The sequence below is a fragment of the Felis catus genome, chromosome B2, assembly GCF_018350175.1.
Source record: "Felis catus isolate Fca126 chromosome B2, F.catus_Fca126_mat1.0, whole genome shotgun sequence".
Classification (NCBI taxonomy): domain Eukaryota; kingdom Metazoa; phylum Chordata; class Mammalia; order Carnivora; family Felidae; genus Felis; species Felis catus.
Genome location: NC_058372.1, coordinates 31389646 through 31409687, shown reverse-complemented (window position 1 = coordinate 31409687; position 20042 = coordinate 31389646). Strand labels below are relative to the sequence as shown.

Sequence of the window (20042 nt, the reverse complement as noted above, 5' to 3'; positions counted from 1 at the left end):
CTTTCTGTCCCTATGAATTTGCCTATACTAGATATTTCATATAAATGGAATTGTAAAATATATGGATTTTGTTTTTAGTGTCTGGCTTTTTTTTTTTTTTTTTTTTTACTTAGCATAGTGTTTTTAAGGTTCATCCATGTTGTAGCATGTACCAGTACTTCATTCCTTTTTTCTGTTAAAAAATTTTATTTTTTTAAGAGCTGTTTTAGTTTTACTACAAAATTGAGTGGAAAATTCAGAGCATTCTCATATCCCTCCTCTCTTTCCTCACAATTTCCTCTACTATTAATACCTTGCACTGGTGTAGTACATTTGTTACAACAGATGAATTGATATTGATGCATTATTTCCAACTACAGTTCATAGGTAGGGTTCACATCAGGGTTCACTTTTTGTGTTGTACATTCTGTAGGGTTTGGCCAATGACTTACCATTTTTGGTACATTAATATACCCTGATATACTCTATATTTTGAAGACAAACTTATTAGTAGATATGTTAATTTTGCCTTAAAATATTTTTAATGTTACTCTATTGTGATCTAATATAATTTAAAATGTTTTGTCTAATAAAGTCTGAAAGTTAACTATCCCTTTATTTATTTATTTTTTGTCGTCCTTCCTGATCAGTCTTTTTGCTTGTTAGTTTTACGTACTTGTGCCAGCCCTATATATAAACATATAGGTTTTCCCTAGGAAGGTCTCAAGAAAATGTGTTTTTTATCAGTCACATTCTTTCACTATGTATTAAGAAACCTGTTTTTCTTTAGCTCACCAAATTAGGGATTAATTTATTTTCTCAGTTCCAATGCCACTTGGGAAAATCATGGGGAAGGAGAATGATTGGTGGCTTGACTAAAACACCTCAATCATTGAGCCATCACTGTGGCTGATGGATGGGTTGGCCATCAAGGATCATGTTCCCTGACACTCCTGATGCATAGGTAGCTGGTCATAGTCATGAAAAGCATGGGGACTCTCAGAAGAGATGTACAGATTGGATGGATCTCAATTTAAAGGAGAGGACTGGAGGAAACCAGAGACTTTAAGTTCCATTAGGGCAGTGATTGTGTGTGTGTGTGTGTGTGTGTGTGTCCTCACAAAAAGTGACATATATTAGTTGATCAATAAACACTTATGAAATAGAGGAATAGATTCATAAACAGGATATTTATAAGATATTTTATCTGTATAATGCACTGCGGTCAGCTGTAGAGATAAAGTGATTAGTAAGGCTCATTCCTGCCCTAAGATATTTTTTTATTCTAGTAAGGTGTCTCTTTGTTTTTTGAATGTCTTATCATTCCTTTCTAGGCTCTATTCAGAATGGGATTGCCAGAGTGGTCCAGCAATAAATAATTAATTGATGGAGTCAGATGGTGAATTCAAGGTCACTACTTTGTCAGGAACCATGGGCTACTTGGAGATCCTTCATTGCTCGTTGATTTACTCATAGCAGAAATGAGGATATGATAGAGGATGCTACCCCTCACATTTCTACAACTGTGATCCCAGCAGAAAATTAGCCTTCATATTTTCTTTCATTGCCACCTGTAGCCTATGTTCTTTAAGATCTAAGCTTAGAAGGACAAAACCCATTAAAATGAGTGGAGGAATAGGGGCGCCTGGCTGGCTCAGTGGTGAAGCATATGACTCTTAATCTCAGAGTCCTGACTTCATTAGAGCTTACTTAACACCACCACGACAATGAAAACAACATTTCAGAGCCAGGGAGCTGCCCCCCAGGCCCACAGTGGGTCTGCCTGTCTGCCCAGCCTCTGCTGCAGCCATGGGAGTGCAGGAGGAGACCATCTCCCCTGGAGGTGGGTGAACCTTGTCCAAGCATGGTCAGACGTATGTGGTGTACTACCCAGTGATACTTGAAGATGGAAAAAAATTGTATTCTTCCCAGGATAGAAACAATCCCTTGACATTTATGCTAGGCATGTAGGAGGTGATCCGAGGTTGGGAAGAAAGGATTGCCCAGGTGAGTGTGGGTCAGAGAGTAAAATTGTCTCCCTAGACTACATCTACAGTGTGGTGCCACTGGGAACCCAGGCATCATCCCACCAAATGCTACTGTCCTCTTTGGCATGGAGCTTCTGAAACTGGAATGACAGGAATGACAGGGCCTCCTCCCCATTCTTAGATGTGTCTTGGAGGGATCCAGTGCCTCCAGAAGCACATGTGAATCATATGGAGCTTTTCCTGACATTCCACAACACTCTGTATAAACATGACCCTGACTGAATATGCTCTGGCACCCAGCTCTTTGCTCTTTCCCTTTCTTCCCCTAAGTGTGTTGAACTAAGCTATATGCCATAAATGTCGTTACTCATTTTATTTAGTTTTTGCTTTTGGGGTGAAGGTTCAGTTTCAGTCTTTTGGATCTAAGTTTCCATGTAAGTATTAGTCAAGTATTAACAGCACAGGTTATGGGTTAACTTTCGAATAGGAATTGGTGTGGGTTGGGTGGGGGAGAATGCAAGAATCTTTATTTTATTATTTTGGATGAAATTTTTATCTGTCATATATTAAACATTCTTGCTGCTCCACTGCTAAGTCATAGCAGATTTGAGGTGTTATTGAGGGCCTGCTCTCCAAGTTGAGACATGTCCTTGGGTCAAATTAAAAGTCCTACCTAAAACTAAAGTGGGGAGTGGGAGATCCTTGCCTCCAATATACCATGCCAGTCTCCCGTTAAACCCTCTGCCTTTTTGTTTGTTTGTTTGGTTTTGTTTTTTTTTAATATAATTTATTGTCAAGTTGGCTTACATATAACACCCAGTGCTCATCCCAACAAGTGCTCTCCTCAATGCCCATCACCCATTGTCCCCTCTCTCCCATCCCCCATCCACTCTCAGTTTGTTATCTGTATTCAAGAGTCTCTTGTGGTTTGCCTCCCTCCCTCTCAGTTTGTTTGTAATTAATTTTTTCCCCTTCCCTTCCCCCATGGTCTTCTGTTAAGTTTCTCAAGATCCACATATGAGTGAAAACATATGATATCTGTCCTTCTCTGACTGACTTATCTCACTCAGCATAATACCTTCCAGTTCCATCCATGTTGCTGCAAATGGCATGATTTCATTCTTTCTCATTGCCAAGTAGTATTCCATTGTATATATGAACCACATCTTCTTCATTCATTCATCATTCATCCATTCATCAGTTGATGGACATTTAGGCTCTTTCCATAACTTGGCTATTGTTGAATGTGCTGCTATAAACATTCGGGTACATGTGGCCCTATGCATCAGCACTCCTGTATCCCTTGGGTAAATTCCTAGCAGCGCTATTGCTGGACCATGGGCAGATCATTCTCACTGAGTTGCTGGACACTACAGGTATCTGTGCCCAGGCTAGGAGGGACCTCTGAAACCTTCTTTGTGGCCTGGCTTATTATTACTATTTTTTTCCATCCTGTGGTTTTTTTAATGGATATTCAGGACTTTTGTAATTTCATAGCTATCCAAGCTCTACTTCCCCAATTGTAAGAACTTTAATCAAAAGTTTAAAATGAAAGGACACCTGGGTGGCCCAGTAGGCTGAGTGTCTGACTCTTGATTTTGGCTCAGGTCACCATGCTTCATGAGATTGAGCCCTGTGTCAGGCTCTGTGTTGATAACATGGAACCTGCTTGGGATGTTCTCTCTCCATCTCTCCTTGGCCCTCTCCCACTCTCTGTCTCTCAAAATAAACATTTTATTAAAAATTTTTTAACATTTTTATTTATTTTTGAGAGATAGAGAGAGACAGAGTGCAAGCGGAGGAGGAGCAGAGAGAGAGGGAGACACACAATCCGAAGCAGGTTCCAGGCTCCAAGCTGTCAGCACAGAACCCCACACAGGGATCAAACCCACAAACCATGAGATCATGACCTGAGCCAAAGTCAGATGCTTAACCGATGGAGCCACTCAGGCATCCCAATAAACATTTTTTTTTTAAGTTTAAAGTGATGGGGCATCTGGGTGGCTCAGTCAATTAGGTATCTGACTTCGACTCAGGTCATGATCTCATGGTCCGTCCATGGATTTTAGCCCCGTGTCGGGCTCTGTGCTAACAGCTGAGAGCCTGGAGATTGCTTTGGATTCTGTGTCTCCCTCTCTCTCTGCCCCTCCCCTGTTTGCCCCTCCCCCCCTCAAAAACAAATAAATGTTAAAAATTTTTTTTAGAGTTTAAATTGAAGGTGCTGGTTATAGTCATCCAATGAAAGTCCAGACATCATGACAAACCCTTGAGTGTTGTCTTGAGAAAAGCTTCAGTGTCTCCTGGTTTTGGATGTTCAGCTACCCCTGCTGATCTGTTTCCTTGCTTTTCTTCCCCCCTCTCACCCTTTGCTGTCCTGTATAATTATTTGGTGAGAGAAATTATTGCTGTCTACCCACTCCCACCTCCCCACACTACATATGCATGTCAAGTTTTATTATTGCAATAAAAGTGCTTTTATGCTGGCCTTTCTAAAACAAAAAAATGAGTGGAGGAGTAACAGGTGGAAGCATTCTGTAGTTTCTTCAGTTGAGATACTTAAAAACACATCTGGAAACCTTATGCTGATTGTCCAGGGTATATAACAAACGTAAAATATCCAATACTCAACCTGTTATCCTTCCTGTTCTATATCACAATTTCAATCCCATTTGTTCCTATTTTGTGGTTATCTCCATGTAAAGGGTTCTTATGTCCAGAAATCCCTTCTCATCCACCATGTCCATTTGATTATGGCTATTAATGCTTGTCCACCATTCATTTGCCTCTCTCCTGCCTCTATTTTTGCTTGCTTATTATATAAGCCCTCCGTTTACTGTCAGTAAATTTAATATTCTGGGCTCTGGTTTCATTCTTCCTGGGTTTCAATACTGGCTATAATGCATCAGCAGAATGTTGCTAAGGAGATACATCTTCCAAGAGAGGTTGATAATGAGACATATGGTTTAAAGATCTGTTAATAGTGTATACAAATCTAAGTGGATCTCTTCTATCTCCAGGAAGAGGGAGCTTGTTTAACAGGAGAAGCTCATATTTTATATCCTTGAAGACATAGGCTTAGTTGCATTAAAGGGAAAGAAACCCTGAAGAGTGGGAAGAAGATGGTCAGAAAGAAAAAAAAAAATATATATATATATATATATATATCAGCATTCTCAATTTTTTCTCCATGAAGCCTGTAGATGTTTCTTCATTCTTATTTGACTATTTTTCTCTAAAAACATAAACTGCAACATCAATTCCTTTTTCATTCACATACTCACATAGGGCACAATTCAGGACCTGCTAACCGGTGAGAATTTGGTAAAAAACAACAACAAAAAGGGTGTGTGTGTGTGTGGGGGGGTGGGTGGGTAGGTTTCTCTCACAGAAGTCTTGGGCTCCTGCTCAAATGGTTTATAGTTTTATATTAGTCCTCCCTACCCCATGGCAGACTCCAAGTTTAGAGGTCAATGGCTGAAGAAAGGACAAGCTGAGCTATTAACTTTCACAAAACTTGGACAGTTTTGTGTATCTCTAACACTAGTAACATGTATCAAGAATTTACTCAACTGTGATTCTTCCCTTCAAACACCACCCCCTCCTTCATATTTGATAACAAAACTAGTAAGAAGAGAGATTTTTGTCTTTAAATGCAGTTTCTTTAAATGTTTATTTATTTTTTAGACAAAGAGAGTGTGACTAGGAAGGGACAGAGAAAGGGGGGACAGAGGATCCAAATCAGGCTCTGCGCTGACAGTAGAGAGCCCAATGAAGGCCTCGAAGTTACGAACCAAACTGTGAGATCATGACCTGAGCTGAAGTCAGATGCTTAACTGACTGAGCCACCCAGGCACCCCTCTTTAAATGTAGTTTTAAAAATACTACTTCAACACACACAACAGAAGAGAGGCCACGCACTTGCTTGGGACTTTCTTGCTGCTGCTCAAAAAAGACACTGAATTTCCCCAAAACCAATGCGAGAGGAAACTCCCCCAGACATTTTGTAGTTGTCCCATTTCTCTTTCTGCCTCTCTTTTTGAAAGGGGCTGAAAATGTACCTAGTGAAGCTGACCTACTCTCCACGCAGGGACAGCTTTCTTTTTTTTTTCTTTTAATGTTTATTTATTTTTGAGAGAGAGAACAGTGTGCAAGTGGGGGAAGGGCAGAGAGAGAGGGAGACACAGAATCTGAAACAGGCTCCAGGCTCTGAGCTGTCTGCATAGAGCCCAGCGTGGGGCTTGAACTCAAGAACTGTGAGATCATGACCTGAGCCAAAGTCAGACACTTAACTGGCTGAGCCACCCAGGCACCCGGGGCAGCTTTCTTTGAGAATATACTTATAAGAAGCCTGGGCAGAGACAGCAGAAGTGCTGACATTCACCTCTTATGGAGGTAATAGAGGATTAGCTTCTTGGGCAACACCCACATCACGACTCTTTAAATGAGTCTTTGGAGAAGACTCAGGGTAATTTTCAGTGTCATCTGAAGCTGAGCAGATGGTCACATATGTGCCAGCACCCTGAAGGCTAAAATAAGGACGGGAGGTCCCACAGAAGGTGATTCCAGTAAAGGAATAGATGTGGGATCCATCAACCATGTTGTAAAAGGACACATCCTTATCCTCAAAGTCCAGGAAAACTCCTATCCTTTGAGGATGCTGTCTCAGTGACAGAGACTCTAGGTGGGTGAAGAGAACTCCTTTGTTATATGCAATCACCCAGAAATTCTTCTCTGGACTTTCTACAAACCACCCATCTCTCTCCGCTGTATCTGAGCAAACACCCACAGCCCATCTAGGTTCAAGTCCAACTTCTGTGCCTATATTGACTTCTATCTCCCAGTAATGTCTCCCTGTGGTAAAGCAATTCTGACCCAGAACACTGAAGATGGTTTCAGATTCCCCTTGTCCTTGGTGTACTGAAGCATCACCATTCTGAGGAGCATTTCCCATTAAAGAAACTTGTTTTCTATTCTCAGATAGGATGAGGTTGTGATGAGCTGTGTCTGGATCCAGAGTAACAGCAACTGCAAATGTGGGGGGGGGGGGGAATAGGTCATTCCACAGTGGAAAGTGGTTGTCCTTAGGAAAGATGCTGTCACTTTATGCTTGCTCTGAGTAATTAGGCCCTGTCATATTCCAGTCACAGTGTATCTACTTTCATTTAAGCTTCTTTGGTATCATTTTCATTTGGAATCATTTATTATGCAATAATTAAGTCACCCACTTCTCATGCACTCTTATTAGATTTCTAATGGTTGAAATCTTAGGCTCTGTAGTCAGAAAGATCTGAATTTTGATAATCACTCTGTCTTTAGTAAGTGTGATCTTGAAATTACTTTGTTTCTCTCAGCTTCACTTTACCCTCATAATCATGGACACAATTATGATACCCCAGCATAGGACTGTTGTGAGAAATAAACAAGATAATGTGTAGAGAACTCAGAACTAGGTCTTGCCCATGATGAACACTTGGTAAATTTTTTAGCTTCCAATATTTATAGTAACACTAATACCAGTAGTAATAGCAGACTCCAGTACTGATACTAGCAATAATTAATCTGTTCTTCTGAAATCAAACATCGTCAATAGTCAGAATTTTTCTCATAAGAATTTGTATGTGGGAATACTAGAATGTGCTTTAATTTGGGGAGGATTGAATTAACTAGGAAACATTTGTGGATGCAGGGATATTCAGAGTAAAGCAACATGTACTAGAAACTGATAATCAACTCATAATTCTGGAAAGACTCTAAGATAGTTTTCCACTTACACTGAGATACAATGAGCTAGTCTCTGTCTCAGGCTGATGTAATAGACTTCCTTCTTACTGAACTGCTCTTGCAGTGTTATTCACGTGAATAAATCCACCGTATCACTAAGTCCCAGATTGAGAAGTCAATTCCTCAGGGAAACTCCTTTAATCCACCATATTTTTCTCATGGAAATCTCTTGTTCTTTCATAACCTTCATTACAACTTGTACATGTATTTTTCCATGAAATCAGAGATCAGATATCCTTTATTTATTTGACCCTGAATAAACAGTTCTATAAATTAATTGTAAATGAATGAATGATATCAGAAAAGTAAGAAATCTGTTCACATTTCAGCATGAGGTTGAGACTGAACTGAAAGCCATGAAATGAAAAACCAACCAGGTTTTATTGAGAGTTTATATAAATGTAAGAGTTTCTAATTTGTGATAGAAGAGATTGTGCGGGTCAAAATAATAAGGTCACTCACCTGCTTCAAACTGTTCTTTTCTCCAGTCTAAAACGAAAAAAAATTCATATAAGAAAATACATCAAGAACATGTCTTCTCACCTGGGTGACTCAGTTGGCGAAGCGTGGGACTTTGGCTCAGTTCATGATCTCACAGCTCGTGAGTTCGAGCCCCGCGTCAGGCTCCGTGCTGACAGCTCAGAGCCTGGAGCCTGCTTCCAATTCTGTATTTCTCTCTTGCTCTGCCTCTCCCCTGCGTATGCTCTCTCTCTCTCTCTCTCTCTCTCTCTCTCTCTCTCGAACAAATAAAACATTAAAAAGTTTTTGAAAAAAAAGAACATGTCTTCTCAACTAGGAGAGAGAATCCCCTGTATTTTTTTGAAGTCCCACATTCAAAATCAATTTTCCAGAATATAGCATGTCTTTGAAAAATGCCCTAGAATTGCCTCATGAAATCCTGGGGTGCCTGAAGTCCCAAGACATCTGTTACTCACCAGCATATAACTTTGCTTTTCTCCAGTCTGAAATAAAACAAAGGAATTAGATTCTCTCATCCTTAGGACCTTCACTCCAGACTATTAAATTGTTACAACCACATGAGATATGAAGATTTATAATAGTACTATATTTCTGTATTCATCACCTCAATGACAGCTCTGGGGTATTTGTCTCCTTCAGTCTCCTGTTCTATTTCTCACATTTTCCACATTCCGCCAACATATCTGTGATAGAATAGGAGGTTCTGATTCTTTTGGGAGAAGGGTAAGATAAACTTGAATTGTGAGAGTGTATTGTAAAGCCTAAAACTTCATGTGCTGCCTTGACATCTTTGGATCTCACAGGGCTCTAAACGCCATAAGCTCCCCTTCTCTCACCAGACATGCCTCCACTCAGCAGGAAAATCTCCACATTCAACTAATTTCCCTACCAGTCAAGCCAGCTGAACCCCACCTGGTCCTCAACCTAATGGCTTTCACCTTCCTATCAGCCTGAAAAGTTACTCAGACAAGCCAATCATATACTTCCAAGGAGACTAGTAGAATTTCATCTTATTACTACTAAAAAGCCTGCTTCCCTCAGCCCCTGCTGGTTCACTCTATTCCCAAGTGAAAACCCATGTGGTCTGCATGACTTGTGGTGTCCTCCTCCCCCAGGATAGGAGTATGGGTGATTAATAAACTGCTGTCAAGCTCATATGTCCAGTGTTGGATGTCATGTGTCTAACCATCTTATCCTAATTAGGGTGGGGGATCCCTTCCTCACTAGCAAGGTGAATAGGGTATGATAAGAACAGAGGGACAGATGAGATGACTGGTCCAACCACAACACTGATATAACTTACCTTGTTGATATAATTGCTTTCTTCTCCCTGAAAAGGAATAACAACCTGTGAGATGCAAAGTACCAGCATGGAGTAAGGACTCTATTTCTTGTACTAGAGCAAAGAAAAATGGAAAACTTACCAAGCTCTTTCTCAAGTGATTCTAAAAAGGAAAGAAAATAACAAAACATTTTATGGAAAAAAAGTCCAGACTACATTTCCTAAGCTCAGGTCCTGAACACAACTTCCATATACCTAGATCAAGAAATTCACCTTAATTGAGAATTACTGTGACCATTTTTTTTTCTAACTCCATGTTTATAGCAGTGAGTTTTCTCTCTCCATTGGAGAGAAGATCCTAGGCTCTATGTCTTACTGGAGGTCTTGGGACTCTAAGTACACTCCTATCTCTATGTTCCTATAGATGCCATCTATATATACAGCCAACAGGAGAAGATGGCAGTGTAGGAGGATGCTCGGCTCACCGCGTCCTGCTGATCACTTAGATTCCACCTACACCTGCCTAAATAACCCAGAAAACCACCAGAAGACTTGCAAAACGGAGTCTCTGGAGCCAAGCACAGGTGAGAGGCCCACGGAAGAGGGTAGGAAGGGCGGCGAGGTGGTGCACACTCCACGGATTGGCGGGAGAGAGACGGGGTGGAGGGGCGGCCTGCCGGCCAAGCAGAGTCTGGCTTGCAAAAGCAGAGGGGCCAGACGGAGTGTGTTCTGACAGCAAGCGGGACTTAACATCTGGAAGGTTATAAGCTAACAGCTCTGCTTGGAGAGGGGGAGGGCTGGAAGACAATGGGAGGGAGAGTTGTTGAGCCCCCGACAACAGAGCTCAGCTTGGCGGGGAACAAAGGCACTCCCCAGCGCCATCTCCCTTGCCCATCTCCCAGCCAAAATACCAAAGGGAACCAGTTCCTGCCAGGGAACTTGCTTGCACCACCCAACGCTGTGCTTCTGCGGATCCATCCCTCCAGTGGTGGGTCTGACTCCCTCCTGGTGCCGCAGGGCCCCTCCCGAAGTGGATCTCCGAAGGAAAAGCGAGCTGAGCCTGCCCCTCCCACCCCTGTGCACCTTGCCGATCCACCCCAGCTAATATGCCAGATCCCCAGCACCACAATCCTGGCAGTGTCCAAGTAGCCCAGATGGGCCATGCCACCCCACAGTGAATCCCGCCCCTAGGAGAGGGGAAGAGAAGGTACACACCAGTCTGACTGTGGCCCCAGCAGTGGGCTGGGGGCAGACATCAGGTCTGACTGCAGCCCTGCCCACCAACGCAAGGTATTCAAGACAGCACAGGGGAAGTGCCTTGCAGTTCCACACCACTCCAGGGACTATCCAAAATGATGAAACGGAAGAATTCCCCTCAAAAAAAGTCTTGGAAATAACAACAGCTAACGAACTAATCAAAAACGGTTTAAACAATATAACAGAAAGTGAATTTAGAAAAATAGTCATAAAATTAATCGCTGGGCTTGAAAACAGTATAAAGGACAGCAGAGAATCTCTTGCTACAGAGATCAAGGGACTAAGGAACAGTCAGGAGGAGCTTAAAAATGCTATAAATGAGCTGCAAAATAAAATGGAAATGACCACAGCTCGGATTGAAGAGGCAGAGGAGAGAATAGGTGAACTAGAAGATAAAATTATGGAAAAAGAGGAAGCTGAGAAAAAGAGAGATAAAAAAATCCAGGAGTATGGGGGAAAATTAGAGAACTAAGTGATGCACTAAAGAGAAATAATCTACTCATAACTGGTATCCCAGAGGAGGAAGAGAGAGGGAAAGGTGCTGAAGGTATACTTGAAGAAATCATAGCTGAGAACTTCCCTGATCTAGGGAAGGAAAAAGGCATTGAAATCCAAGAGGCACAGAGAACTCCTTTCAGACGTAACTTGAATCGATCTTCTGCACGACATATAGTGAAACTGGCAAAATACAAGGATAAAGAGAAAATTCTGAAAGCAGCTAGGGATAAACACGCTCTAACATATAAAGGGAGACCTATAAGACTCATGACTGAACTCTCTACTGAAACTTGGCAGGCCAGAAAGGAATGGCAGGAGATCTTCAATGTGATGAACAGAAAAAATATGCAGCCGAAAATCCTTTTTCCAGCAAGTCTGTCAGTTAGAATAGAAGAAGAGATAAAGGTCTTCCCAAACAAACAAAAACTGAAGGAATTCGTCACCACTAAACCAGCCCTACAAGAGATCCTAAGGGGGATCCTGTGAGACAAAGTACCAGAGACATCGCTACAAGCATGAAACCTACAGACATCACAATGACTCTAAACCCATATCTTTCTATAATAACACTGAATGTAAATGGATTAAATGCGCCAACCAAAAGACATAGGGTATCAGAATGGATAAAAAAACAAGACCCATCTATTTGCTGTCTACAAGAGACTCATTTTAGACCTGAGGACACCTTCAGATTCAAAGTGAGGGGATGGAGAACTATTTATCATGCCACTGGAAGTCACAAGAAAGCTGGAGTAGCCATACTTATATCAGACAAACTAGACTTTAAATTAAAGGCTGTAACAAGAGATGAAGAAGGGCATTATATAATAATTACAGGGTCTATCCACCAGGAAGAGCTAACAATTATACATGTCTATGCACCGAATATGAGAGCTCCCAAATATATAAAACAATTACTCACAAACACAAACAACCTTATTGATAAGAATGTGGTAATTGCAGGGGACTTTAACACTCCACTTACAGAAATGGATAGATCATCTAGACACATGGTCAATAAAGAAACAAGGGCCCTGAATGACACATTGGATCAGATGGACTTGACAGATATATTTAGAACTCTGCATCCCAAAGCAACAGAATAGACTTTCTTCTCGAGTGCACATGGAACATTCTCCAAGATAGATCACATACTGGGTCACAAAACAGCCCTTCATAAGTATACAAGAATTGAGATCATACCATGCATACTTTTATATATACAGCCAACAAACCCATAAATTCACAGATCCCACCAAGTCTGATTCGCAGTTTTACCTTTGTCTTTACTTTCTTTCTCTTTTTCTGCCTGGGCTTCCTGTGTTCTCTTCTTCTCCTGTCGTTCTTTCCAGGCCAAAAACACAACAGCACCCAGGAATATCCCAAGTATGATAAAAGTCACAGCAAATGCCGTCATCCAAGGAGAGGTCCTAGGGAAGAAGGATTCTGATACAGAGGTCCCAAAGACTTGATTAAAAACATACACCAAGCAATCCTACTCCATCCTAGTTCTTAAATGTCCCCTCCTTACCCTTATCCTGTCCCCCAAATGAGCAACACTGACCTGGGATAGAAATGGTTTCCACCTGCTCTTGTCCAAAGAAGGGGTTCTTCATGGAGCAGGACACTTCTCTCTTTGAACTGTCTCTTACAATGAGGGATGCCTCTATTTGAAATAACCCATCGTCATCCTGGGTCTCAACCTCAGAAAGAGATGGTATCTTCTCTCCCATTGCATCTTTCCATTGCACCTCAGGCTGGGGAAACCACCTCTTGCCTGTGCATGTCAGTCTTATTCCTGTACCTTCTGGACCTACCATGAAAACATGAGGACCAGAACCCAGACCTGGAGAGGAGAAAGTCATTCATTTGAGACCTGGACACTTTTGTCCCAGAAGTCCCTAATTTATACAGTAACACCAGAGTGGGGATATGGACAAAGCACCATCATTCTTGGTGGGAGGAGAGGGTTTGTTTTCTTCTCTTATGAGATAAACGGGTAATTGTAGTAAAATCTCAAGAGATTTGAAGCTGACACTAGGTCTTCATACTGATGCCTATCACATTTTCTCTACCCAGGCATATCTGCAATTGGCCATAGAAGGAAAAAAGCAGAGCAAATTTTACCAATGTTAATTTCTTTCAGTAACACACCAATATATCTATATCTATCCATTCCACTTACTGAAGTCTCTAGGACCACTACCTTTCTGTGATTAAACTGAGTCTTGTAGTCACTTCCTTAAACAATCTCATTTTGTAATGTTTTCCAAATTTTCTTTCTTCCTCGGAGTACAGAATAACAAAAAGATGAAGATAGCCAGGTGAAATGATTCCATGAAGGAGTCAATATGTTTTTCACTTTTACACTCTCATTTATTTTCCCTCCACAACCTCTCCTTTTCAACTTTTCACAGGTTGGGTCTACTAATGGATCCAGCACCCATATTAAAACATTACACTACTAGAATGTTAGAAGAATCCACTGTCTCTGAGAATAATGGCTATCCTGGCTTCTAAGGCTATATATTATTTTGTACTTTTTAAACTTATCTCCTGACATGGTTCCTCTTAGTTCTGGCTCTGTCCTACTCCAATTCCTCAGATGTAGGAAATATATTATAAACCTCAGAGACATTGTCTTTTTTGGCTAAAAATTATAATGAAACTATTAATTTTTACTGTCAGATACTGACTTGCCTGGGAAGGACACACTTGTAAAAAATAGAAAGCAACTGAAAGAAAATCTTCAGAATTACTTGAGGGAGGTGCCAACTCTCTTGAACAAAGGAAATGAATAGAAGTGAGTAAAACGGTTCATGAGCACAACAGATTCTCAACTATAGAGAATAAACTGATGGTTATGAGAGAGGAAGTGGGGTGGATGGGTGAAAAAGATGAAGGAGATTAAAGAGTATACTTATCATGATGAGCACCGAGTAATGTATAGAGTTGTTGAATCACTATATTGTACACCTGAAACTAATATTACATTGTATGTTAACTACCTGGAATTTAAATAAAAATTTTAAAAAAATAAATTAAGCAAGTTTATGTGAATGAAAAAAAAAGAAAAAAAGAAAAATAATATTCAATGTCATCAAAAGTGTAGATAAATACTGTTAAGAATAAAAACTGGAACAATTATTAGACTGTCAGGGTGACATGGTTATCCTGAAACTGGAATTATTAAAGTATAGGATAAAAAAAGTTATAAGTTATAGGGGCGCCTGGGTGGCTCAGTCAGCTAAGCATCTGACTTCAGGTTGTGTCATGATCTCATGGTTTGTGAATTCAAGCCCCGCGTCGGGCTCTGTGCTGACAGCTGAGCCTGGAGCCTGCTTTGGATTCTGTGTCTCCTTCTCTCTCTGCCCCTCCCCCACTCACGCTGTCTCTCAAAAATAAATAAACATTAAAAAAATTATGTTATAAAGTTAATTGTTTGAGAAGTTTATATTATATCAATTTATATTGCCGCATATTTTCATGCAAATATATGTATTTTATGATTTTTGTGATAATATAAAATTGAAAATTGTCAATGTTCATTAAAAAGTAAATATTAACATAAATTATGGAATTTCTATATAATGAAAATATGTTTAGACGTTAAAAAGCATAATTTTTTATAATCTGTCTCATATATTGTAAAGGAGAAAAAGGCAAGTTATAGAAAAAATATATCAATATTAGTGTGTGTATTTGGAGCAGAAAATTACTTGACACTTTAATGTGTTAACTGTGCTAAATTAACTTACTTAAGTTTTCCTCTAAACTTCCCCCTCTCCTGATTCCAACTGTAATATGTCAGCTTCAGGAATATTTTTTTGGCTTAAAGCATAACTGAATAGAGAAGACGACTCTCTTGCTGTATTGCTGAGTGTACAAATTAGTGAAAGTAATTGTGCAGTATGGGTGGAAAGAAGAATGTTGATGAGCTAGTGTCCATACGGGGAACAGAAGGAAGCTTTGGTAGATTGAATGGGAGGTTTCTCAAAACCTAACAAAGAGACAGAGATCTTCAGGGCTTCTAGAAGGGTAGCATCAAAAGTTTTTAATAATATCCGTAACTTAATCTTTGCAGTTCATGGAAGAGATTAACAAAGTCTGGGATGATGATCATCCTAGCACTAACCAGTGAGGGCCCAAGACTGGAGCTGAATCCTGAATGCTTTGGGCTGCATAGGACCTTTGCACAATGATTACTCAAGAGAAAGAGGGGCAGGAAGCCCCAGTAAGAATTAAGACAAAGCTTCACACTAGCCCGATTGGCTGGGGGCTCAAAGATTCAATTTTGTATTTAAACAAGTTACAATAAACATTTTAAAGGTTAGTTTATGAACAGAGATTAAGGTCTGCTACATAAATATATTATAATAATTATATAATATATAACATATATTATAATATATAATATATAATAAAATAATATAATCATATATTGTTATATTATATAATATATACTATATTATTGTACTATTATTTTATTATATATAATTATATATTACTATATCTAATTATATATTATTATATATAATATTATATGTAATTAGTGATATCTTTATACAAATATATAACTGGAAGGACATAGGAAAATCTGGTATTGATAGTTACTTTGGAGGAGAAAAAGGAATATTGAAAGGACAGAAGGATTATCAACTTATATTTTCTATATTTTTTGAATTGTTGGAGTTTGATACAATGAGTTATAATTTTATTGTAATTAAAAATAAAACAGCAGCAATGGTGCCAACATTGACAGTGGTTGGGGCGCCTGGGTGGCGCAGTCGGTTAAGCGTCCGACTTCAGCCAGGTCACGATCTCGCGGTCTGTGAGTTCGAGCCCCGCGTCAGGCTCTGGGCTGATGGCTCAGAGCCTGGAGCCTGTTTCCGATTCTGTGTCTCCCTCTCTCTCTGCCCCTCCCCCGTTCATGCTCTGTCTCTCTCTGTCCCCCCCCAAAAAAAATAAAACGTTGAAAAAAAAAATTGACAGTGGCCAATTCAACGTCCTATGGACCAAGGCTCAGTCATTCCAGCTTTTCACACTGGTCTCTCTCTTCAGGGCCTTTTTATTTCCCAAAAGCTATGCAGTTGATGGTTTTCTCTACTTCTGCTTCACTTAGTCACTGAGCGTCAGTTATTTTCTGGCCTCAATCCTCTGGTGACAACTTTTGTTCTCTGCAATACCTGTCCACCCTGCCCAACCCCCATAGTCACTTCCTCCAAACAGTACATTCAAGACTCAACCACTGACATTCCCAGCTGAGCCTCTACCCAACACAGCAGCCAACTAGGACTCTGGTCTCTGATGGTAATTTTAGGGAATCATGGCGTCTTCCTTCAAAATGTGTGAGGAGAGACATATCAGAGAAATAAATGATCTATTTTTTATGGCAGATACTTATGGAAGTCATTGAATATTAAAGTACAGCACAATAAATGTATAAATAGATTAAGAGAATTTCGGATTAAACCCAGGGTCAAGGACGTTGACCAGCTCCCAGAATATGTACCTTTTTGTCTCTGTTCTGTTCACCATCCTCCCCAGAAATCAAATGCAGAGCACTTCCATTCCCTTAGAACGATCTGTGTTCTCAGATAATTACTCACCGATCACCTTCAGCTCCAAAGTGGCTTCTTGAAATTCACTGCCCTTTTTAAAAAAACACTTGTATATTCCACTGTCTGAGATCCGGAGACTGTAGATTCTCACAGATACTCTTCCCTCAGTGATGTAATCTTTCACCAACTCTGCTCTCCCTTTGAAATCTACCAGCTGTTCTCCTGCCTGCTCCATTCCATCCTGATATACATACACAGCCTCTGAGAATTCAGAACGGAACCACCGCAGCTCCATATTCTCTGCACTCATGGCCGGGGACACATGACAGGGCAGCACTGTGTCCATGCCCAGCATGGCTACAATTGGCTCTGAGGGGCTGATAACCAAGAATGAATCTGTGGAATAGAGCCATAGTGAAAAGAATATCAATGACCTGTCTGGACATTTTGGAATACAGCATCATTATTGGCCCAGTAGAAGCCCGTAGACATTGTCATTCATACACTAGTTTCTGTAGCAAACATTCAGACTGAAGATGGTGGTGCACAAGACAAAGAGTATCTCTACCCAATCAATAGGGTAATCTCTTATTGAACAAATAATTTTTTAATTGCAATGGTGAGAAATTCTATGAAGAAGTAGGGAAGAGTGTTGGGAAATCATGAAACCAGGGTTTTTAATTAGGTCTTGGACTCAGAAAAATGTGTTCTTCATGAAGCAGAGACCTGAGTGAATTAGAAGGCATTAGTGAAATAATTCCAGCTGGTCTTTCTCTCTAAACTAATCATATAATGGCCTATTTGCCCTCATGTATGGGCAGATAAATCATTATATCAAAATGAAGGATTTGTAATTAACCCAGGCATATAGTGATAGGGTAATTTACTCCTTCTGTTCAGAGAATAAAAGAATCCAAGAATATAAAGTATAAAATATAAAATATTCTTACCTGAGCCCCACATGGACACCTGGAGAAGTAGGAGAGAGAAGAAGTCTCTTAGCAGAGAGAAGTCCAGGAAACCCACCATCTTTCCCAGAGCAGACAACAGTATGACACAGAGTAAGGTCCTGAAAATAGCTAGGGTAAAGACAAAAATGGGATCCATAAGGTAAAAAGAAAAAAAAAAAGTCATAGTTAAGACAATTTGCAGTGATTCTAAGAAATGGCCTCCAGAAGCTCTCAAACAACTGTAGTGTGTCTCTCAGAGAACATCAGAGAAGCCTTTAACACTCCCAAAAAAAGAAATTTTGTTTCCCTTTTCAAGGAAACAGTCTGTTTTAAAGTTTATTTATTTATTTTGAGAGAGAGAGCAGGGGGAGGAGCAGAGAGAGAAAATCCCAAGCAGGCTCCATGCTGAGCCCCGACACGGGGCTTGATCCCACAAACGATGAGACCATGACCTGAGCCGAAATCAAGAGTTGGATGCTTAACTAACTGAGCCACCCAGTGAACAGTCTTTCCAAGTGAACAGACTTCATCTCAACAGCCAAGTTCTGCAATGACAAATCTGTCCACAATCTCTCTAAATTCTTCTCTAACTCAATATTTTTTCCAATGGATCAAGAGACAGAAGGGAGACAATGAGCAACCACAGAAAGAGATGGCTTTAGTACAAACATTAATTTGGCTTCAACAAATTCTACTTCCCCTCACCGCCCACCCCCCACCACATTCCTATATGATGGAGGAGCACATATAACTTGGTTTGTCCTCTATCAGCCCTTAGGATCCTTGCCCAAATGCTCTCACTTCCCTCTCTCTTGCCCATCACCCACAAAAATGCAACACTCACATCTTTTACATTCTTCTTACAGAAGTGAAGACATTCTGAAACTTCTCAGACTCAGGCCACAGGCACCATGGATAAATACTCTCATCCATTCCTTCCAGTTACCTGCTCTTGGCTGCCAACAGGTATCTCCAAGATGCCAAGAGGATATCAGACTTTGCAAAACATGGGGTCTAGGAGGAAGCCTGGGGTGGTTTTTTAAGGGGTTTGAGACAACTGGAAGAAAGACGGCCCCTACATAGGAATCTCTCAGCAGTATACTTCTCTTTGACGATACTGACACACTCAAAACCGAAAGTAAAATAAGATAAGGAAAGAAAACTTTGACCTGTCATGTATAGTAAATCTATCTAATGATTACTTATAAAATATAGACAGGATCAAAAGCAAGTCATTTCTTTCTTTCTGAGAAGTATATTGTCTAGGTTAATAGCATAGATATTAGAACTTGACTACCTGAGTTAAGATCCTGGTGAGGCTATTTACAACTTATGATTTTAAGCAAGTTACAAACCTATCTGTGCCTCAGTTTCCTCATGTGACAATGGGTTGGATAATAGTATGTACCCCATTTTGGGTGAGGAGTACACAAGTGTATGTAAAGCACTTAGAAGAGTGTCAATAACTTATAGATTACGTGTAAGTTGTTAGCAATTTTTATTTTAATGTCTTGCTCATTCACCACAATATGTCTGCCATTCTGATGAGAATTTTGGACTCCCTCATTTCATTAGGCAGGGAACTGAGAAGACATGGGCACATTCATACTCTCTAACTCATCTCCCAGACAGAAATTTTCTCCACTAACATCCAGATTTTATCCATCTCAACAAGGATAAAAGAAAAACAGTATTAAAATTTCCCAAATGATCCTCTTAGATTTTCATCTTCATTCAATGCTATAAATAATGGGAGAGGTAAGGATGAGATTACTGTCCCCTGTCTACATAAATCATTTTTGTTTTGAAGATCCTTTAAGGTCTATGAATTCTAGAATAATTGTTTCTTGCTTAGAATGACAGAAATTCTGAGTTAGAGACTAAACATTTTTTTAAAACTCTAATTTACATTTTTGAAACTCTGTGTCTAAGATTAAATATCTATAAATGGTTTATAAGAGACATAGAGAACAAGAAATAAATACAAACCAGACACATTCTAATACAGTTGTAGATATGGCGCTATTAATTTTTTAAAAAATAACATTCAGAGAAATTCAAAGAAACAAAATTGTCCTTTCAAATAGATACATTTAGTAACAGCAAAGACTTTTGGATGGTGCTAATAGCATACAGTTGAATTAAAAAATGCAAAATCAGGGGCGCCTGGGTGGCGCAGTCGGTTAAGCGTCCGACTTCAGCCCAGGTCATGATCTCGCGGTCTGTGAGTTCGAGCCCCGCGTCAGGCTCTGGGCTGATGGCTCAG

At 40.1% G+C, this 20042-nt stretch overlaps 1 protein-coding gene and 1 pseudogene across 1 annotated transcript; one reads left to right on the top strand and one right to left on the bottom strand.

Moving 5' to 3' along the window:
- The first annotated feature begins 967 nt into the window (after nt 1-967).
- On the top strand, nt 968-2450 carry LOC109496796 (annotated as a pseudogene).
- Nucleotides 2451-6188: 3738 nt separating this feature from the next.
- On the bottom strand, nt 6189-18864 carry LOC101081382 (butyrophilin subfamily 1 member A1-like). Its single transcript, XM_023254745.2, has 10 exons — nt 18621-18864; nt 17777-17905; nt 16875-17222; nt 12830-13111; nt 12544-12711; nt 9653-9673; nt 9532-9558; nt 8684-8710; nt 8211-8237; nt 6189-6992 (listed from the first exon to the last, which is right to left on the bottom strand). Exons 2-10 carry the CDS (start codon nt 17853-17855, stop codon nt 6352-6354), a joined length of 1620 nt encoding a protein of 539 aa, XP_023110513.1. The 5' UTR covers nt 17856-17905; nt 18621-18864; the 3' UTR covers nt 6189-6351.
- Nucleotides 18865-20042: the final 1178 nt, after the last annotated feature.

Excerpts from the sequence above, each read along its gene's own strand:
- LOC101081382 (XM_023254745.2), bottom strand. The coding sequence starts at position 17,855 with ATGGTGGGTTTCCTGGACTTCTCTCTGCTAAGAGACTTCTTCTCTCTC. Across the intron at positions 12,712-12,829 it reads GGAAACCATTTCTATCCCAG|AATCCTTCTTCCCTAGGACC; the intron begins GTCAGTGTTGCT and ends CCTCTGTATCAG. Across the intron at positions 8,711-9,531 it reads AAAGCAATTATATCAACAAG|ACTGGAGAAAAGCAAAGTTA; the intron begins GTAAGTTATATC and ends GTTTTATTTCAG.